At 34.7% G+C, this 19,766-nt stretch overlaps 1 protein-coding gene across 10 annotated transcripts in view; it reads left to right on the top strand.

Moving 5' to 3' along the window:
• MCTP2 (multiple C2 and transmembrane domain containing 2) overlaps nt 1–19,766 on the top strand; it is a 242,141-nt gene that overhangs the window by 185,587 nt on the left and 36,788 nt on the right. For all 10 annotated transcript variants that reach the window (XM_072798305.1, XM_072798333.1, XM_072798352.1 and 7 more), the window contains one exon: nt 19,364–19,486. In XM_072798305.1, coding sequence (XP_072654406.1) covers nt 19,364–19,486 — 123 coding nt within the window. The remainder of the gene's footprint in view (nt 1–19,363; nt 19,487–19,766) is intronic.

Genomic DNA, 19,766 nt, shown 5'->3' with positions numbered 1-19,766 from the left:
TGCATCTTGGAAAACTCTTGGGATTCTCTGACTTTTTAAATTTTATCCATCTGATGTATAAAGTCGTACCTTGGTGGTGTTTTAATCTGCATTCTCTTCATTACAAATGAAGAGTCATATGTTTGGGGTCTTTGTGCTCTTTTTTGTTCTTCATTACTCACTACTTTCATATTGATTTGTAGAAATGTTTTATATAACCTAGATAGAAATTCTTTGTGATAGAAATATCTTCTCTAAGTTTATGGCTTTTTTTTTTTTTTTTTTGCTCTATATGAACTTGTGATGCAAAAAATTCTTATACTTCATGTCAGATTTATCAATTATTTCTTTTGTGGTTTGTGCATTTTGTGTCATTATTGAGGATTGTTCCCTATCCCAAAGTCATAAAGATATTTAATTTTTTATGGTTTTACTTTTTATATTAAAGTTTTAAAGTGACTTTTGATTTTATTTCATTGTTGTGTTCTGGCTACCCGGTTAATCTAGTACCAGTTCTTGAATCATCTTCAATCCCAGTGATCTGCAATTTTCACAGAGTCATAGATCAAATTTCCATATGTGGGTGGGCTTGCCCTTTGGTCTCTTGTCTGTATTCATACCAGTGTTACACAAACATCATTTGGCTTTAACATGATTCTAATTTGTTTTTAATTTTCATGAATGGCTTGGCTATTCTTGGTTTTTTGCTCTTGCACATAAGAGTTGGAATTGATATGTTGTATTCCACAAAAACAAAACAAGATGAAACCAATATTGAAAAATAAGATGCAAAATTAATGAGTTAACTGTCAAAATCGAGACATTGAAAAATTACAGCAAAATGAAGCCAAATGAATTAGAAATAAAAATAAGAGCAAAATCAATGAAGTAGACTCCATGTGTAAAATAAAAGGGGAAATAAAATTAAAAATTGTCTATTAAAAAAACTAATAAAATTGATTATTTTCTGAGAATTTTCAGTGTACAGAGTAAAGGCAAAAGTAAACAATATCAGGCATTAAAGGGAGATATAATCTGGATTAAGCAGAGATTAAACATAAGAGGATACTATGAAATCTTATGCTTAAAGTGTTAAAGTATGAAATAGATAAAACTTGTAGAACAACATATCAAAGTGACTGAAAAAGAATGAGAATTGAATCACCCTGAAACCATTAAATAATTGAGTAGTTTAATATCTTTCTAGAAAACAAAGCACAAAGCCAAGGCAACTTTATAGGTAAATTTCACCAAACTTTTAAGGAGCATGTAAATCCTATCTTATATAAATTCTTTCCAATTGTCTTCTGGTTCTTATCTTTTTTTTTTTTTTTTTTTAAGAGTATTTGTCAAGTTTGATTGTTGTTCACTGGGAGGAAATGCTTTTGTTTTTACTCCCCACCCCCACCCAGTGTCTACTTTTAAAATTTATTTTGGTTATTAGTTATGTGCAGTTTTGCTCTGAAAAAAACCTACATGTGTTTATTTTTTCTATTCATTATAGTTGAGTGTCTTTAAATCTGTGACTTTACATCTTTTATAACTTTTGAGAAATTCTCATCTAGTATCATTTATAGCTTTTTTTCTATTCTCTCTTTGCTCTCTCTCCCTGGATTCCAAATTTAGTTTTAAACTTTTCTCAGTGTGCCATACGGCTTTTTTACTGTATTTTCTTAGTATATTTACCTCTGCTTAAAGTATGTATAGATGTTTTCTACCAATACACCAACTCATGAATCTTCTTTTTTTCTGTTTTGCTATTAAATTCAGTTAGTGAGTTCTGCATTTCACTTATACTTTTTTTTTTTAAGATTTTATTTATTTATTCATGAGAAACAGAGAGAGAGAGACAGAGACACAGGCAGAGAGAGGAGAAACCGGCTCCATGCAGGGAGCCGGATGCAGGACTCGGTCCTGGGACTCTGGGATCACGCCCTGAGCCAAAGGCAGACGCTCAACCACTGAGCCACCCAGGCGACCCTCACTTACCCTGTTTTAAAAATATTTCTAGCTTTTGATTACATTTTGTTATAGAGATTCCAGTTCTTTGCTGATATTCTGCATGCTTTTATCCATTTTCATGTATATATTAATCGTAACTATTTAAAAATGTATATCCAATAACTCTAATATCTAAATCACCTCATGTTCTCATTATCTGTTTTTCTCTTGATTTTTGGTCATTCTTTTTTTATCCTAACCATGACTAGTTATTTTTATTAAATACTAGATAAGATTTATTAAAATATTATAGGGGCTGTGGAACTGTGTTGTAGTCCACCAGAGAGAATATAGAGGAAGCAATAAGAGTCTAACAAGTCCATATGATACAATTAATGTTGAAATGATCAGAGGTAGGATTTCAAAAATTTTGAGGATACATCTATTTCTAGTTACTCCTATGCTTAGTGCATAGCCCTTCAGGTTTCTTAATACAAGCCTGTAATGTTTACAAGAGCCCTTCTTTCCTAGTATTTCCTTCACAATCAGTGAGATTACCAAAAGCTTTTAGTTCTCACTTTCTGCCTGGTCTCAACCTTTCACCTGAAGCATGCATGTCTTAGAAAGTAGTAAATTTCTCAGGAGAAATGCATGGAGAATGTTGGGCTTGAATCTCTACCATTCCTTTTGTCTCTTACATCTTGGCTGTCATAGTTTCTATAAAGTATTCTAAATTTTGGCTCCCTAGATTATTAAAATAGAAGAAAACTCTAATATGCTATTCAATTCACTATGCCATCCCACATAATGAATTGGCAAAAACAAAACAAAAGAAAAGAAAACAAAAAGATCCTTGAAGGAGATAAAGTGGTAGCAAACCAAGTTTCATCTCTTTGCATTTGTCTTCCATTCTTGATCTTGTCTCCATGGACCCTGGGTGTATTTATTACTCAGATGTCTTCAAGAAGAGTTTGTTTATTTGGGTATATTTTCCAGTCTTCATAGTTGTTTTGGGGCTTTTATTTGTTTTTGTGTGTTTCATTCTTTTGCAGAAAGATTGAGGTAAAGCTTCAGCTTCATAATGAAAAACTGAAATTTATGTTCCTACTTAACATATGAGCTTAACACGAGGATATCCTAGAATTCTTTAAATCAAACTATACCACTCCCAATTAATGGGTTTTACTGACCCCTATTTTAGGTCTAGATTGTCTCATTACACACAAATTAGCCTTTTTTTTTTTTTTTTGGTAAGTCGATGTTTATTTAAATTGATGTACACATTTAACATTTATCATTGCTTTTGAGCACATACATTCTTGCATTCAGCCTTTGCACCAAGACAGCTTTCCTTCTCTTTGTTTTTTTTTTTTTTTTTTTTTTTTTTTTAGATTGATTTATTTATTCAGAGAGAAAGAGAGAGAGAGAGAGAGAGGCAGAGACATAGGCAGAGGGAGAAGCAGACTCCATGCAGGAAGCCTGACGTGGGACTTGATCCCGGGTCTCCAGGATCACACCCCAGGCTGCAGGCAGTGCTAAACCGCTGCGCCACCGGGGCTGCCCACTTTCCTTCTCTTTGGAATAAATCTCTTTATCTATACTTTCATGAGGGTCTTTTGGTGATAAGCAGTATTGCTCATGTATTTCTGAAAATATCTTCATTTGACTCTTAAGATAATTTGCTAGATACACTATTCTAAATTGAAAGACTGAAATTTTATGTTATACTGTCTTCTTGCTTTCCTTGTTGCACTAAGATACAAAGTCACTCAAATTGCTTTTTCTTTGCAATTTAGCTATTTTTTTTTCTGTTTAGCTGCTTTTAAGTGTTTCTTTTATGTTCCCAGGTGTTTTTCAGTTCTAATATGGCATTTTTAGGCCTAAATTCTTCATCTGTCCTGGTAAGGATTTTCTTTTCTCTCTCTCTCTCTCTCTCTCTCTCTCTCTCTCTCTGATTTCCTATTATGAGTATCTTTCAATAATTTTGGAAAATTCTCAGGCATTTTATCTTAATATATTGCTTCTTTCCCATTCTATCAGTAACTCTTTCTCCCCTACCCTGAACATCTCCTTTCTATCATCCATATCTCTTAACTTCTATATCTGTATCTTTGTCTTTCTTGTCTACATTCCGGATAATTTCTTTGGAAACATTTCTCAGTTCACTAAGTTTCTCTTCAGCTGCTTCTTCGTTTGTTTGTTTTTAAGATTTTATTTATTTATTTAGACACACAGAGAGAGAGAGAGAGAGTCAGAGACACAGGCAGAGGGAGTTAGCAGGCTCCATGCAGGGAACCGGACGTGGGACTCGATCCCGGATCTCCAGGATCACACCCCGGGCTGCAGGCGGTGCTAAACCGCTGCTCCACAGGGGCTGCCCTCTTCAGCTGCTTCTAATCTGTTAGTCAGTCCACCCATTGTATTTAAATGGCATCCTTACTGCCTTATATTGTTCCTTACCAATAATCCAGCTCAAATTCCATGATCATTCTTTAAAAAATTTTCCTTTCTTACTTACTTTCATTATATTCAACTAGCAAAACCTTAGGTAAGCACAACTATTGAAAAACACATTTAGTGCCTCTTCACCAATGTAGTACATTTCTATAATCTGTTCTCCTTTCCTCTCTTCTAAATTATGTTACAATGTCTGTCCTCAAGCTCAAATGCCTTCTCCCTGTCCTTAGATCATGATTTTGGTTGACATAAGTGCCCTATGCCCACTGCCCTCCAACAAACAGCTCAGCCACTCCCTTAGAATAAACATCAGAGACTTTCCAGCCATAGTCTAGGCCCCTTAAGACTGACTCCTGTTCCTTTCTCACTTCTATTCTCTTTCTAAATGTCTTACTCACTCTGCTTCAGTCACAAGGGTGAAGGGTCCTTGCTATTCCTGGCACATACCAGGTGTACTCCCACTTTTGGACTTTTGATTCTACTATTCCTTTTGACCAGAAGCATGACAGACTTGGATTTCCATACTTCCTCCAAGGACTTTGCTCATATGTTGCCCTTTCCACAAGGTCTTTCCTGGCAATCCCCACTTATAATTGCCACCCTCTGCCCCCCGTTGCCTCATATTCCTTCTTTTCATCCCCATTTGTTGTGGTTTTGTTTGTTTTCACATGCCAGTTTTTAATCATCTGATATATAATGTATAGTTTGTGTATTTGCTTTATTTACCTCATTCCTAATCCCCAGATACCATGTAGGTTCTATTAAGGCTATTTTGTTATTGTTGATGTTGTTAGGGGTGGTGGTTGGTTTGCTAATTTTGTTCACTCTTGTGTTTAAATTGACATGGTTCAGCTCTTGGAACCACAGAGGGTAAAGAAGAGAAGTAAAGGAAGGTTCCTGCTATTCCAGAAACTCTTAAGGGGAAATACAAGAATTTCACAGAGTTGAAGATCAAGTATCTGAGTAAGAAATTTGCCCAAAAGATGTTTTGAAGGGTAAGGAGGAAGCCTATGTATGAGAAAGCTAAGCATTACCACAAGGGATATAGGCAGATGTACAGAATTGAGATCATATTGCTAGGATGGCAAGAAAAGCTGGCAACTTGTATGTACCTGCAGAACCCAAATTGGTATTTTTCATCAGGATCAGAGGTATTGGTGGTGTGAGCCCAAAGGTGCAAGGATTGTGGAACCATATATGGCATGGGGGTATCCAAATCTGAAGTTGGTGAATGAATTAATCTACAGGCCTGGTTATAGCAAAATCAACAAGTGAGTTGCTCTGGTAGGTAACATATAGATTCCTCAATCTCTTGGTAAATATGGCATGATTTGCATGGAGGATCTGACTCATGAGATCTATACTGTTGGAAAATGTTTCAAAGAAGCAAATAACTTCTTATGGCCCTTCAAATTTTCTTCTCCATGAGAGGGAATGAAAAAAAGATCACCCACTTTATAGAAGGTGGAGATGTTGGCAACAGGGAAGACCAGATCAATAAGCTTATTAAAAGGACGAACAAAGGTATCTACCGTGATTATTTTTGTAATCTAGTCATTTAATAAATTGACTACTTTGAATCAGAAAAAAAACTTAGAAATCAACATAATTCATAGCAAGTGTTCAACAAATGTTTAATGAAGGGAAAATGAATAATGAGTTTACACATAAGTAAAGCAATGATAGTAAGTTAAGGTTAGTATGTAGTGCTCTGGGATGAGTTGAAGAGGAAACACTTCCAAGGTGAGGAAGTGGTCAAGGAGTAGCTTTATAAATGAGAGGAAGGGTATGTTTTTTCAGAAGCAAAATCCTGAACACCATGTCATATTTGGGGTCTGTAAATAGTGTATCTTGATTGGGAATCTAGAATGTGTAGTGAAACATTTAGAAAGAATTTGTAGCTTATGAATTCTAGTGAAGTATGAGTCAGTTCAAGGAAGGTCTTAAATATTAAAACTATCATGTCTAACTGTCATAATGTAGGCTAGGGAGAAATAGAGAATTTTAATCAGATGAATGAACATGAGAAGACCTGGAGGTGTTTCTTGCTGTATACTCTGATTTTGCTTTATTATAATGCTACATACTTTTTTTTCTCTTTTCACAGCAATAAAAGCAGTTACACTTTCTTGACAAGAAGTTGCTTTCTGATTTGTTAGAACAATGAATGTGTACTTGGTCAAATTAAAAACAGATTCTTCTATTACTTTCTCTTTGTTTAACCTTGGAGTTCTTTCGAATAGAAGTAGCATAGCTTTGTTTCGTCTTTACCCAGTGCCTTAATTCTAAAATAATCATGTGTATGAGAATCTCTTCTCAAATTATGCCTTGTGCTGACAGGATGGTTATTCATAAAAACTGGATGATAATTTCAGGAGACACTTTTAAAATATTTTAATTGTAATTTTAACAAATGAACTGATTTTTGCCATATTGAGAAAGAAGTGTGTGTGTGCGCACGCGCATGTGTGCACGTGTGTGTTTTTTTTGTTGGTCATAGGTAAAGACCATTCCAGTGGTTTTCACTGAAAATTAGTCTCCTCTTCATCATTTTGCAGATGAAACACCTTCAAACTCCTTTAAATATTCAATCAAAGTTACTGAGACTTGAAGCAATAGTGCCTTAACCAAAATAAATCAACTAGCTCTTCCTTCGTGCTTCTTTAGATGTTGCTTGTCAGTATGATTTTAGCTCAGTGGTCTGATAATGTTGGAGTTTGTACTGGTAGCAAGGAAGGTGAATGTTGGGTTGGTTTTCATCTGTTTTCCTTCTAAGATACCTGTTCATTTTTACTCTGAATTTAATCCTTAACTGTATTTATGACATAAATCTTGACCTCTTTATTCTCCTTTAAAAACTCAGTGTTGCGGGATCCCTGGGTGGCGCAGCGGTTTGGCGCCTGCCTTTGGCCCGGGGCGTGATCCTGGAGACCCAGGATCGAGTCCCACGTCGGGCTCCGGGTGCATGGAGCCTGCTTCTCCCTCTGCCTATGTCTCTGCCTCTCTCTCTCTCTCTCTGTGTGACTATCATAAATAAATAAAAAAAAAAAAAAAAAAAAAAAAACTCAGTGTTGGGCATCCCGGGTGGCTCAGTGGTTTAGCACCGCCTTCGGCCCAGTGAGTGATCCGGGGGACCCAGGATCGAGTCCCACATCAGGCTCCCTGCATGGAGCCTGCTTCTCCCTCTGCCTGTGTCTCTGCCTCTCTCTCTCGCCTCTCTGTGTATTCTCATGAATAAATAAATAAAATCTTTAAAAAATAAAAATAAAAATAAAAACTCAGTGTTTAGTTTGGGATGTAGGAATGAGTAACTTAGAAAGTAGAGTGTTCATTGCTGAAACCTGATATAAAAGTTTTCCGGTAATTTTCTATCAGAAATGAACATTTTTAAATTACATGTTTAATGTATTTATGCCATCTTAAGTCATCCTGTGTTGTTCTACTACACAGAATAGCAATTTAAGATTATCTAGTTAATCTGACCAACACTGGGTCAAGGTGAAACTCTCTAAACATTAATCATATTAACCTGACCCTAATCTCAGTGGTGGATCTAGGGATTTATGAGAACAAACATTAAAAAAAAAGAATCCACCATTTTGTATGAGCAACCCTACCAAAATAAATATATTGAAATGAGGATCTTGATTCCATTTTTTAATTTCTGTTTTTCTTAATATTTTATGTATTTATTCATGAGAGACACAGAGAGGCAGAGACACAGGCAGAGGGAGAAGCAGGCTCCATGCAGGGAGCCCGAAGTGGGACTCAATCCCAGGAACCCGGGATCACAGCCTGAGCCAAATGCAGATGCTCAACCACTGAGCCAGGTGTCCTTTTATTTATTTATTTTTTTCAATTTCTTTTAACATTACATTCATGGGCAATGTGTAGTTCACAAAAGGCAAACACTAATCTTGGTAATCATACTTTGCGTGTTTTTTTTTTTTTTTTTTGTCTTAACAAATATAGCGTTTTTAGGAGTTATTCAGAGACTTGGCTTCATGAAATCTGGCTATTTCCTAGTCTTAAATCTACTCTCCAGGGACAGGACAGCATCCTAATATTATTTTAAATGATAATATCCCAGAGTATTTGGAAAAAGAGCAGTGTCATCGTATTTGGTATCCCAAGGTAAATAGTTGGAAGTGAGGGGGCACCTGGGTGGCTCAGTGGTTGAGCCTTTGGCTCAGGTCATGATCCCAGAGTCCTGGGGTCGAGTCCTACATTAGGTTCCCCACAGGAAGCCTGCTTCTCCCTCTGTCTTTCTCTGTGTGTCTCTCATAATAAATAAATAACATCTATAAAAAAAAAAAAGAAACTTTAATTTAAAAAAAAAAAAAAAGGACACTTGAGTGGCTCAGTGGTTGAGCATCTATCTGCCTTTGGCTCAGGTTGTGATCCCAGGGAATTCTGGGATCAAGTCCCACATTGGATTCCCCGCAGGGAGCCTGCCTCTCCCTCTGCCTGTGTATCTCATGAATAAATAAATAAAATCTTAAAAAGAATATTTGAAAGTGAGGCATCTTCTTCGATGTATAGAGGATAATTTAATGGCCATTGTATTGGTCGATTACTTAATTATTTACAGATCACTTCATAATGGAACCTGCAGAAAACACAATTTGTTCTTTAAAACTTTGTGTGATGTACGATAACATTCTTCTCCTGTCATAGCTAACTAAACAATATCTAGAGGATTTGTACAAGTGTCTATGAAGTACTGGCTAAGTTCTTCAATCACAGGCTCCCTTGGAATCATGGACTCTTTCTAACAAATTTCTATCTTTAGCATTTTCCCTAGAAAAACAAAGAGTCTTTTTATGAATCACTTTTTCCTCATCTGATATTTGACATGAATATATTTTTGCATCTGTTTTTATAAAAATTTTGACAAATTTTGAGGGAAAAAATTAAGAAATATTTGCAGCTGAAGATTTAAGGCAATTTCTTAAAGTTACGTTTTGGGAGAAGATATAGCCTGGGTCACCTTTGCATCTGCATTATGGAGTGTAAGAAGGAAGCTGACATGATGGAGTAAGAAGCTTTTTTTTTTTTGGTATCAAAGAAATAGAGCTTCATGTACTCATTCTGACATTTTGTAGATGTTTTAATTCTAAGCAGTGTTCCATTGAATGAGTATATTACATTCATTTATTGCTGGGTATTTGGGCTGATGCCAGTGTTGCTGTTATTTGGGATTAAGCTGCTATGCTCTGAACATTTGTGAACAAGTCTTTGTGGGACATGCATTAAAAGTTATATGTTAAATTTCCACATTTCAGAGTAGAAAGGCTGTGGATTATAGTAGGAGTATGCTCAAGGTTTTGAGAAACTTCCAAATGGTTTTCTGAATCAGTTATATCATTTTGTATTTCTGTCTGAAGTCTTTGGAAGATCTAGTTGATCCACATTCTGCCAATATTTTCTCTCTTGTCAGTGTTTTCAATTGTAGCCTTTCTAATAATTGTGCATTGCTACTCCCAGGGGTCCTTATTTGCATTTACTTGATGGATAATCATGTTGCCTATCTTTCTATATGCTTTGAGGTATTCATATACATTTCTGTATGTGTGAGGGGCCTGGCCAAATCTTTTCTTGTTTTTATTGGATTATCTTCTTGTTAAGTTGTAAGAATTTTTTTGTATATTAGGATACAAGTTATATTTCAGTATTTGTACACATAATATTGTTCCCCTTTTTTGTGGCTTGTTTTTCCATTTTGTAGCTGTGTCTTTCAAAGAGCAAATGAAGATTACTGCCAATAAACTCCATTTTTTCTTTTATTTACATTATTCTTTGTACTTTTTGTATCTTAAGAAATGTCACATAAGATAGCAAAGGTTTTTCCTCATATGTTTTCTTAGAAGTTTTAAAGTTTGAGCATTTATATTTAAGTATTATAATCTACTTAGAGTTATTCCTTATATATGATAAGTTGTAAGGATTAGTTATATTCTTTTTTCTCACACATGTATCCAATTGTTCCAGTGCCATTTGTTGAAAAGACTCATTTCTCTGATAGAGTTACCTTGGCAACTTTCTTAATTAACTGAATATATGTAGATCTATTTCTGGACCTGTTTTCTGTTCCATTGATCTCTATGCCTATCTTTTTGCCAGCACCACACTGTCTTCATTACTATATATTTATAGCAAGTTGTGAAATTAGGCAGTGCAAGCTTTATTTGTTAAAATTGCTTTAATGATTCTGTCACTTGTACTTCCAGATAATATTTAAACTCAGCTTGTCAATTTCCAAAAAAAATGGGATTGCTTGCATCTGTAGATCAGTTTGTAGACAACTGCCATCTTAACAATGTTAAGTCTTCAACCATGAACTAGTGGCATATCTATCCACTTATTTTGATATTTTATAATGCAATCTTTTATAATTTCTGGTGAAGAGATCTTGCTCATGTTTTGTAAATTATATGCCTATATATTTTATAGGTTCTGATGCTACTATAAATGAAAATTTTAAAAAGTCATAATCCAGGAGGGTTTTTTTTTTTTTTTGCTACTAGTATAGAAAAATTGAATTTACTTTAAAAAATAACTTTATATTCTGTGACTTTGCTAATTTCTAGGATTTGCTTTGTAGATTCTTTAGAATTTTGTATGTAAAAAGATCATGTCATCTATACAAAGAGATAGTTTTGCTTTTCTCCTTTTTGATACTTGTGCTTATTTCATTTCTCTTACCTTATTGAAGTGGTTAGAATATTTAGTCTAATGCTGAAAACAGTTGGCAAGACTAGACATCCTTACCTTTTCCCTGATTTTAGAAGGAAATCATGCATTTATTATTCTCATCTCTACTTTTTATGCTTATGATATTTATTCCATTAAGATTTAATATAACTATTGATATCATTGGCTTTAGATAACCATTTTATTATTTTCCATTTGTCTACTACGTTCCTTATTCCTGTTTCTCTTCTTGCACCTTTTAGCATTCCATTTTAACTCATGCATCTTTCTTTATTCCTCACTGCAATATTCCTTCAGTGGATGGCTCTAGGGATGAAGGTGCATGTGTGAATGTATTATCTCCCTTAACTTTTGATAGTAAATATTATTATTGAATCAGCCCCTCTAAAGTATAGAAACATTGCAGTTCATCTAAGTCCATTTATCTACTCATCGTTACCTCTTTTATATTTTAGTTTTCATATATATTACATGTAAGTACATTATATAGCCCACCCGAACGATGCTATAAGCATAGCTTTAAACAATCATATGGATTATAAAGAAAATAAAATTTGAAAATAATCTTTAATATTGTCCTGTGTATCCACCATTTCTTGTTTACTGTTTCTTTCTAAAGTTTGAGTTTCCATCTAGTATCTTTTCCCTTCATTCTGAATAAGTCATTTAGCATTTATTGATATGAAGTTATACTGATGACAAATTCTTTAAATTTTCTCTTATATAAATCTTTACTTCACCTTCATTCATGAGGGATATTTTCATTGGGTATAGAATTCTAGGTTGACAGTTTTTGTTTCTGTTTTTGTTTTTCACTTTAGCACCTTAAAATTGTTGCAATGTCTCCTTGCCTCCATGGTTTCTAACGTGAAATCCATGTCCATTCAAATAGTTATGCTCAGAAACATAAGGTATCATTTTATTAATTTATTTCCAAATTCTTTGGTTATCTTTGTTATTCACAAGTGTGGTTACAACGTAGATGCCTAAGCCAGGTTGCTTAAATGTATTCAGTTTGGGTTTCTCCAAAAAAGTGTTTAGCTATTAGTTCTTCACATAATTTTTAACTTCATTCTTTCTCTATGATTCTAAAGACCTATGTTAGAACTTCTGAAATTATCTCACGGACCACAGATACTCCATTCACTTTTTCCGAACATTTTTCTCTTTCAGATAAGATTTCATTGGTTTTCTTTTAAGATTTTATTTATTAATCTATGTGAGAGAGGCAGGAGTCTGGGAGAGGAGCATAAGAAGACAGACAAGCAGACCCCACATTGAGTTCAGAGCCTGACTTGGGGCTCGAACCCAGGACTCTGAGATCATGACCCAAGGTCAAAATAAAAGTTGGATGCTTAACTGACTGAACCACTCAGGTGCCCCAGATAAGATTTCTTTTGATATATCTTTGTGTTCACTGACTTTTTCTTCTTAATTCTGCTACTGAGCATATCCACTAAATTTTTGGAAAATTTTAGATATTGTATTTTTTAGATAGGCAGTTTTTCACTTACATTATTTTTTTATATTTTCATCTTATATTTACTAATTATCATTCGTTGTATGTGTTTATTTTCCTTCACCTCATTGAGCATACTTTTAATAGGTGGTTTAAAGTTCTTGTAATTTCATCATATAATTCATCCTTCAACAATAGCCAAATTTTGGAAGAAGCCCAAATGTCTATAAAACAAGGAATGAATTAGGAAAATGTGAGTTGTATACAAACATACTCACACACACAATGGAATATTACTCAGCCATCAAAAAGAATGAAATTGGGCAGCCCAGGTGGCTCAGCAGTTTAGCACCACCTTCAGCCCAGGGCATGATCCTGGAGTCCTGGGATTGAGTCCCACGTTGGGCTCCCTGCATGGAGCCTGCTTATCCCTCTGCCTGTGTCGCTGCCTCTCTTTCTCTCTGTGTCTCTCATGAATAAATAAATAAAAACTTAAAAAAAATGAAATCTTGTCATTTGCAATAATGTGGATGGAGCTAAAGAGTATTATACTAAGAGAGTATTATACTAAGTCAGAGAAAGACAAATACCATGTGATTTCATTCATATTCAGAATTTAAGAAATAATATAGGGAAGGAGGAAAGAGGAAAACCAGGAAGAAGACCCTTAACTTGAGAGAATGAACTGATGGTCACCAGAAGGGAAGTGAGCAGGGGTGGTGGATGAAAGGAGGGCACTTCTTGTGATGAGCACCAGATATTGTATGGAAGTGTTGAATCACTAAGTCCAACACCTGAAACTAATGTTATACTGTATGTCAACTAACTGGAATTCAAATAAAAACTTGGAAGAAAAAAAAATACATAATTCACCTTGAAGTTGGCATCTGTGATTGCCTCTTCCTTGAAAATGGACTACGTTTTCCAGACTTCTTGTATTTAAAGTGATTTTTAATTTAATCTCATATATTAGTAATGTTATGCAGTGGAGACCCTAGATTCTCCTATGTTCTTTCAAATAAGGTTGATTTTCTTTTTTAAGAAGACATTTAACTTCAGGGCGCCTGGATGGCTCAGTCAGTTAAGTGTCTGCCTTTGGCTCAGGTCATGATTTCAGGGTCTTGGGATCAGGTCCTCTATTGGGCTCCCTGCTCAGGGGGGAGCCTGCTTCTCCCTCTCCCTCTGCCACTCCCCCTGATTGTGCTTTCTCTGTCTCTGTTTCTCTCTTTCTGTCAAATAAATAAATAAAATCTTTAATAAAAGTAAAAAGGGAACATTTAACTTCATTGAACTCAACCTGCAAATTCTGTCTTACCTCCTGTGGGTGTCAGCTCTGATCCCAGATAAGACTACTTGGAGTCAGCTCCACATCTATGGCAGAGACTGCAGCAGAATTCACATACAGAATTTGGGCTTTTCCTTTGCTTGCTCTCTCCTTCCAGTGTACCTCTATACCGTCTCCTGGCCCTGATTATCCCCAACTTCTCTGTTTCATCCATTCAGAAAGATGGCGAATTTTTCTTCTGGGCTTAACCAACTGGTAATACCATTGTGACTGTAGCTGCTCTTGAGAAAAATATGCAAGAACATTACAGTGACACCATGCAGACCTGATTTCTTCTTCTAAGATTTGAACTCTCTTGCAAAGTTTAATGACCTTGGATCAGAATCTCAGGCCTACCTACCAACTATCAGGGTCTACCAATTATCATTGGTCTTTAAAAAAAAAAAAAAAAAAACTGTTTTCAGGGTACTGATATTACTAATATCATTATTATTTTATACAAAGGTATTTATTATAAAATTAATTCTTCAAACAATCATGCATTGTTTTTTAATTTTTGTTTTAAAGTGAGCTCCACAACTAACATGGGGCTTGAACTCCAACTCTGAGATAAAAAGTCCCATGCTTTACCCCCTGAGCCAGCCAAGTACCCCTTAAAAATATTTCTAAAGGCACTAGTGTCTCACTCTGGAAGTTTTGAGTCCTTTGAATGTGATATTTAAATGTGGCTCAATTTTTGTTATAAAGCACTTTCTGGTGCTAATTACTTGGTAGAGATGAGTGTTATGGTAAATGAGGTGTTTATCTAGCACAACAGCCTTCTAATATTAATTGATGAACAACTAATCTTGTTAGATATATTTTATAAATAGCTTTATGATGAAGAAAATAAAAAATATGGTTTCCTAATTTTTTCCCAATAGTTTCTTATCAGACTTTTTTTTCACTTGAAGTTATATTTAGCAAAATTAAAAAAAAACAATAAAATTTTACTTATCTACTAGATAGACATTCAGAAATAGTAACCATTTAGAATATAGTTAAAACTCCTAATCCTAAAAGAACTTTAAGAATAAGGTAAGAGCGTGGGCACCTGGGTGTCTCAGTTGATTAAGCATCTGTCTTCAGCTCAGGTCATGATTCCAGGGTCCTGAGAGTGAGCCTCACATCAGGCTCCATGCAGGGAGCCTGTTTCTCTGTCACCTGCTCTCTCTGCTTGTGCTCTTTCCCTATCTCTCTCTGTCAAATAAATAAAATCTTAAAAAGAAAAAAAGGAGAGAGAAATAGGTAACAATTAGGAAAATCTCTAGCTTTATCTAGTGGAGAAATCACTACTATTTTCTCTGCTTTTCTCTATTCAGATTAAAGCAAAGCATGACATCAAAGAAACTTTTAAAAAGAAAAGTATAGGAAAATATAAATTTATATAAAACAATAAAGCTGGTAAAGCACATCAGCTTAACATCCTGGAGGAAATCAACAACATAATATTATGCATTGATTCAAAAAGCATTTTTAAAATTTTATGCTTATAAAAAAGAGTATAGAGATTTAGCACTAAAAGAACATATAAGTAACACCAAGATTTGAAGGCAAAAAAAATTGTCATGACTTGCAGTTTATATGATTTTCCACATCAGATCTCCAAAAGGATAAGATTTGAAATCCCCTACAGCTTATAAAAGAGGTCAGAAATAATGTGAACAACATATAAAAATCAGTGCTCCTGTGCCCAGAAGTCACCAATGAAGTATATAACTTTAAAATATCCTCATTAATAATAGTATCAAAACTCAAATTTTAGAGAAAGATAATAATAAGCATATGCAAGATCAGTGTGATCAAAGGAAGAAAATATTTTGAGATACATAAAGGTCCTGAATATATGAGGAAATAAATAATCCTTAAGATTCTGAAAGTCAGTGTCAAGATATCAGTTCTCTCCAAATTAATACATACATTCAAGACTATCCCACTGAAAATTTTACCAAGAATTTTATGGAATGTTATAAATCGGTTCTATAATACATGTGAAAGAGTAAAAAGCAAAGAACTACCCAGGATAATTTTGAAGGTGAAATAATACAGACTTGCTCACTCAGATGTCATCTGTTTATTTAACTACAGTTAAAGATGTGGGCTTGGTAAAAATATTTTTCAATGCACAGGATTAGAGTGTTCATAAACAACAAACATACCCATGTGGGAATTTGATATGTAGCAGAAGTAGTGATGGAAACCGTGAACAAAATAGGTATTGGTACCACAATCTATTTGTAAAAGTTGGCTGTCTGTAAGGGAAAAGTTCAAATTGGGTGCTTGTTTCCAACTGTAAACCAAAAGAACACTTGAGACCAAAAAAAAAAAAAAAAAAAAGGGAACATACACATACATTTATTTTTGGGGAGAAAACTTGATGAAATAACTTTATCATCTCAGAGTAGAATATGATTCCTTAAATAGAACATTGAACATTGAAAGCACAAATTCTAAGGTTGAAGATGAGTATGTTTGACTACATTAAAAAGTAAAACCACTGTTTCATCCTATGTTTTCAATAAGAAGGTATAATGGAGGGCAGCCCAGGTGGATCAGCGTTTTAGTGCCACCTTCAGCCCAGGGCATGATCCTCGAGACCCAGGATCGAGTCCCACGTCTGGGTCCCTGAATGGAGTCTGCTCCTCCCTCTGCCTGTGTCTCTGCCTCTCTCTCTGTCCTCTCTGTGTTTCTCATGAATAAATAAAATCTTTTAAAAAAAGTATAATGGGTAAATTACTGAACATTCATTTGAATGGAGTGTTCAAAATGAATAAACTTTTTTGAAAAAGATTTAATTATTTATTTGAGAGAGAAAGAGCATGGGTAGGGAGGAGAGGCAGAGGAAGAAGGAGAAGCAGACTCCCTGCTGAGCAGGGAGCCTGCTGCCAGGATAGATCCCAGAACCCTGAAATCATGACCTGAGCCTAAGGCAGATGCTTAACCAACTGAGCCACCCAGGAGTCCCTAAAGTGAATATACTTGATTTAAATTTACACCATCAACAAATCTGTGGAACATATTATTGAATAAAAAAAATAGAATGATGGGAAGATTTTGATGCTATTTATGTTTTTTTTCTAAAATAAACCTTAGATATCCTCAGATGGCAAGGATTCACATCCATTTTCAGACATGGTGGCCTCTGGGAATGGGAGGAATAGGTTGCAGGTAGTTGGTGAAAGTTGACAATGGGAACAAATGATCTGAAAGATTCTATTTTTAAAAAAGACTAATACATACATTGGAAAGAAAACTGACAACACATTGACAATTCTTAATGCATGCAGGTGCATGGGCATTTGTTAAATTAGTCTATAATTTTTTTCATTCTTGGAATATTTAGTGATATGACATGAAAATATTACCCTGGCAATAGAGAAGGAAAGAATGGAATGGTACCAAAATAATGGCACCAAAATACTCCTGATATCAGAACCTGAAATTAATATAAAAAGGAAACAACACCGATAAAAAATAAATTTATAAAAAAATAAAAAATAAAATAAAAAAATAAAAAGGAAACAATAGGACATGGATATCTATACAAAACATCATCAGTTAGCAAATAAAGTACAAAAGTACATTAAAAGACCATTAGAGTCCAGTGAAGGGGAGGGGAGGTTTCTTCCAGAAATACAAATTCACTTCAGTATTAGGAAATTATAAATACAATATACCATGTTGAGGTTCTAAAATGAGAAGTAAAAAACCCTCATTTCAGAAAATAGTGAAAGAACACTTAATCATTCACCCTCCTCCATTCCTGATTTTAAAAATAATAAGAATGAAATTTTGTTAAAATTGATGTTAGTGTTCTTATTTAAAAAGATTTTCCTTTTTCAAATATTTTCATAAAGGTTCATAAATATTTTTTAAATATTAAGAATTATGAATGCTGTATATAAACTTCCTAGTGTTGTAAGGTTTATTTGCACATTCTTAACATGAAATAATTTATATAGCTCAAACTAACACTTAATGTCATGCTTAATTGTAAAAAAGTGTTTTTGTACAATTCAGGAGTTAGACAATATCCTTCTCAACAGTTTTATTTAAAATTGTTCAATTAGTAGTAATGAAACTAAGTATGCATGTTAGAAAGTAAATCATAGATATTAGACAAGGAAAAACAGTTGTAGTTCTTTATTTATAGATTGTGTGACTATATTCTTAGAAACCCCCCAAGAGTGAAATGAAAGGCTATTTGAAACAGTAAAAAAAAATCAGTAAAGTTACTAATTAAAAATAATATGTACAAATTATTAGCTTTTATTAATTATCTCCTTAAAATATATAATGGGAGAAATGATTAAATTTAAAATAGCAAAAATAAGCAGGAATAATATATAATATCTACAAAAATAGAACTTTAACAAGGCATAAAATGTTTTTAGTAATAGGTAAACAAGGAAAAGGAAGTTTCAGTATTTAAGATGCAATAATTTGCCTCTTCTGAGTTGAGGTAAGAGTGACTTTTTCAAGCACTTACGTGCCAACAGCTGATAATCACAAATTATCTTATTTCATCTTCTGGATCACTTGTGATTTAGAAAAGAAAGTGAGGCTCAAGTTTTGAAATAATTTTCCCATGATTTCACTCGTGCTTCATGTTGTAATTATTGTGGGTTGTTTTCTTATTTGTCCTAATTTGCTTGTTGCTTGGAGGCAGAGCCGTGTCTTCTTTGCATTCATGTCTCCCATGACCACTGTCACATAGATACTGGGCTTCAAACCCAAGCTCTGGCTTGTCATTCTCTAGGACAGGGTCACAAATCCAAAGGCCGATGGCAATTCAGCAGCAGGCAAAGCACAGACCTGCTTGAATGTAGGAAGTTCTAGCCCATCATTTCCTGGTGATGAAAAATTTGAAAATTTTAAGATTTAGATTTTTTTTTAAGATTTAGATTTTTAAACATTTTCAGCCTATTTATTTATTTATGCTTTTATTTATTTATTCATGAGAGACACAAAGAGAAAGAGGCAGAGACATAGGCAGAGGGAGAAGCAGGCTCCATGCAGCAGGGAGCCCGATCCAGGACTCAATCCCAGGACCCCAGGATCACGCCCTGAGCTGAAGGCAGATGTTCATCCACTGAGCCACCCAGGTTTCCTCACTGGCAGCCAATTTAAAAAGTAATTACTCTCCACAGTTCCAGTAAACCTTACTGTTGGCAAAATTTGGTCTGTGGCTTGACTCTAAGACTTTGGATTAATAATACTACCTGACTAAATTCTGGTTAATCTTGGAGCAAAAAACTGAATACAGTTGATGGGATAATGGGATTTCCAGGTATGAAGCTACTGTGTTGTCTATTTCAGAGTGTGACTGGCCTATTCATTTCTAGATCTCCTTCATTCTATAATTGTTCCTAAAAGCTACTGTAAATAGAAGGTCCTGGGCTTAATTTCCTTAAGTCAAGGCAAAGGCTTTTAAGATTACTCCCATTCTGATTTTTCAAATAATCATTTTTGTCTTGTCTTTCCATCAGGTATTTGTAGTCACTGTCTGGAATTTTGAACTGTACATGATCCCCCTGGCATTGTTGCTACTCTTCATCTACAACTTCATCACACCCACAAAAGGGAAGGTTGGCAGCATCCAGGACAGCCAGGTGAGCAAAGATTCCAGTAATTGTGACTATTGATTAGAGAAACAGGTGGATAACAACAACAAACTACTACCACATCATGACCCAGCTCAACTAGGTGTGAGACTGGAGGAGCAACATTGCACATACATTTATGTTACAATGGGGGTCTTTTATTGGGTATAACCTGGAGTCCTTCTATGTTATGTTCCTGAGTTCTGGCCTACATTCTTAGCATGAGTAGAGCCCTCTGGTGTTTGGTCATCTTTACCATTCCAGCAGTATATTTTAATATGTGCCCATC

Source organism: Canis lupus, chromosome 2 (assembly GCF_048164855.1).
Source record: "Canis lupus baileyi chromosome 2, mCanLup2.hap1, whole genome shotgun sequence".
Classification (NCBI taxonomy): domain Eukaryota; kingdom Metazoa; phylum Chordata; class Mammalia; order Carnivora; family Canidae; genus Canis; species Canis lupus.
The sequence above is the reverse complement of the archived record's forward strand: the minus strand, read 5'-3'. Positions and strand labels throughout refer to the sequence as shown.